General features: G+C 35.0%; 1 protein-coding gene across 2 annotated transcripts in view; it reads left to right on the top strand.

The window, feature by feature from the left end:
• The window catches only part of LOC109325929 (probable WRKY transcription factor 31), a 3,142-nt gene extending 571 nt beyond the window's left edge, over positions 1–2,571 (top strand). The window contains exons 2-5 of one of the 2 annotated variants that reach the window (XM_019558547.1): positions 218–316; positions 428–976; positions 1,083–1,196; positions 1,567–2,571. In XM_019558547.1, the coding sequence (XP_019414092.1) occupies positions 218–316; positions 428–976; positions 1,083–1,196; positions 1,567–2,229 (1,425 nt within the window). In that variant the 3' untranslated portion in view covers positions 2,230–2,571. Of the gene's footprint in view, positions 1–217; positions 317–424; positions 977–1,082; positions 1,197–1,566 lie in introns of both variants that reach the window. The other variant, XM_019558546.1, reaches the window with a different exon arrangement.

Here is a 2,954-nt window from a genome sequence, read left to right as displayed (position 1 = left end):
TATATATATATATAACATGGATTATATATATATACTAGCCTGCTAGGTGCCTTGTGATGCATAAGTTTTCTGGGATTTTTGTTAGTTAAATTATTAACATAGAAAGTAATATGATATAATATATAGTTGTAAATTGTACAAGCTTCAACCCCATTTTGGTATGATAATTAATGATATTGGTTGTGTCAGTGCTCATGAATATTAATTCCTTTTATAGACTGGTCTGAATCTTCTTACTACCAACACTAGCAGTGATCAATCTATGGTGGAGGATGAGATATCACCTAATTCAGAAGACAAAAGAAGTAAGAATGAGGTAAACAAAATTATAACACCTACATCAATTTAATAAAATTCTGTATCATGCATCATACAAATATATATACAATGATGTATTTAAATCCATTTGCCATGATGAATTCAGAAGGCAGTTCTAGAAGCTGAGCTAGAGCGAATGAAGGTTGAGAATCAACGGTTAAAGGAGACTTTTGATGAGGTTAATACCAATTACAAAGCCTTGCAGATGCATGTGGTGAGTTTGATGCGGGACCAGAAGGGAGAGGATGGAGAAGAAAGAGAAGTTTTTGATGGGAAAGTAGAAGAGAATAAGAAAAGGAAGCAAATTGAGACCAATGGGGTATTAGTGCCAAGGCAGTTTATGGATCTGGGTTTGGCTACAAATATTTCTGAGACTAAGATTGAAGATCCCTCTTCTTCATCAAGGGGAAGAAGTCAAGATAGATCAGGTTCACCAGGAAATAATAACTTAGAGGTAGCTTCAAAGGAGTTAGGCACTAGTAAGAATGTGAATGGGAGTGGGAGTGGTAGTGATGAAGGACTTGTGTTTGATCAAGAGAAGAAGGATTTTGGTAATGGTAGTAGGGGAATTGAAAGTCCTCCTAAAAATGTTGATCAAGCTGAGGCTACTATGAGGAAGGCTAGAGTTTCTGTTAGAGCTAGATCAGAAGCACCAATGGTATATATATGTCTCATATTGTAATTCAATTTTACAATTTGGTTGTGAGGATTATTTTTTGTTCTTCTTTTTAGCTGATGGAAATTTGTCATATATATGTTCTTAGATCACTGATGGGTGTCAATGGCGAAAGTATGGGCAGAAGATGGCTAAAGGAAACCCGTGTCCTCGAGCTTATTATCGGTGCACCATGGCTTCTGGTTGCCCAGTTAGAAAACAGGTACTGATCTCACTATAGTATTCTCTATGCCTCGAAAGGAATTAATCTCTAACTATCGACCAAGGACACCATTAGTTCACAAAATTATAAGGAGTAGGAATTAAACAGTTAATATGATACTCTAGTTTTAGATAACCCATCAAATTTCTTGTTCTTAACTTATCAAAATTTAACTGACTAGCCTTATGTGTAGGGTCAAGTGCTCAACTAAACTAAGTGAACTAACCATAAAGTAAGGTTGCATACACAAAAAGTTATAATGATTTTGAGATTCATATAAAAAGGTTGGATAAGAATAGTGTTAACTCTTCAAGACTTGTTAAGAATGAAGTGATATCTAATCCAATATTTGATACTAAAAAACTAAAAGGTGCAAAGGTGTGCTGAAGACCGAGCAGTCCTTATCACAACATATGAAGGCAATCACAACCACCCTTTACCTCCAGCAGCAATGGCAATGGCACAAACCACTTCTTCAGCTGCAAGAATGTTGCTTTCAGGATCAATGTCAAGTGCTGACAGCATAATGAATGCAAACTTCCTCAGTAGGACACTGCTTCCTTGCTCTTCAAGCATGGCATCTATCTCAGCATCTGCTCCATTTCCAACTGTTACATTGGACTTAACTCAATCTCCAAACCCTTTTCAATTCCCAAGGCCTCCAATCCAGTTCCAAATACCTTTCCCTCAGAATTTTGCCAACTCCTCAGCCTCATTAATGCCTCAGATGTTGGGTCAGGCACTTTATAACCAATCAAAGTTTTCTGGTCTTCAAATGTCTTCAAATGGAGTAGTAGATCCTTCTCAATTAGGTGGTAATCAAGCTACTCCATCACACCTTGCTGATACAGTTAGTGCTGCCACTGCAGCCATTGCAACTGATCCTAACTTCACTGCTGCTTTGGCAGCTGCTATCACTTCCATTATTGGTGGTGGTGCTCAGGCAAACAACAATAGCACAAACAATAATGGCAGCAACAACAATGGAAATATCACAACTAGCAACAACAATAGCAACAATGGAAAGCAATAAAATCATCAAAGCCAAACTCCCAAGGAATTAGTACATCATTTTCCTTTTTTATGAGATTACTTTTATTTTTATAGTTTCCCTTCTTTTGAGCTTAAAAATAAAGTTGATTTTTTTTCATCATTTTTCATGTTATTTATTTGGAATCAGGAAAGTATTTAATATTTGACATAGTTTTTTGGTTTGTTGTTGAAGACTTGGTATTATTTGTTATACCTCCATAGTATATGCTCAAAATTTGTATGCATAAACAATGGAAAATTTATATACAATAGAAGTCAGATTAGCCTCCACATTTTTTGTAAGGATATGGAAATAATGAATGGAAGGTTGTTTTGTCTTGTATGTTTTATTGAAGTGTTATGCAATCTCCAATGAAGAAGGTAATTCCTGAAAAGAAAAGGACAAAGAAGAAGATACAAGAAAGAGAGCTAGTAGAAGTTGCGTGTAGAGAATGGTAGTAGGGCATGGAAAAAGGATTCAACAAAAGTGTCTAAGAGTGGTTGAAAGGGTGTCACAACTTGGACAGGTAAAAGACATTTATATTGTGAAAGAAAATCAACTCATACTTAAATACAATTATTCAAATCACAAACCTAACCATATATATATATTAATTGTTTTATTCTATTATATATATTTTTTACTTTGCTGGTTGATTCTTTTATTTCACTCTCACTTGATTCCTAACAATCTATATTAGTCAAAAAGATAATTTAGCTATGAAA

This window comes from Lupinus angustifolius, chromosome LG13, assembly GCF_001865875.1.
Source record: "Lupinus angustifolius cultivar Tanjil chromosome LG13, LupAngTanjil_v1.0, whole genome shotgun sequence".
NCBI lineage: Eukaryota > Viridiplantae > Streptophyta > Magnoliopsida > Fabales > Fabaceae > Lupinus > Lupinus angustifolius.
This window is presented reverse-complemented; position numbering and strand designations above follow the sequence as displayed.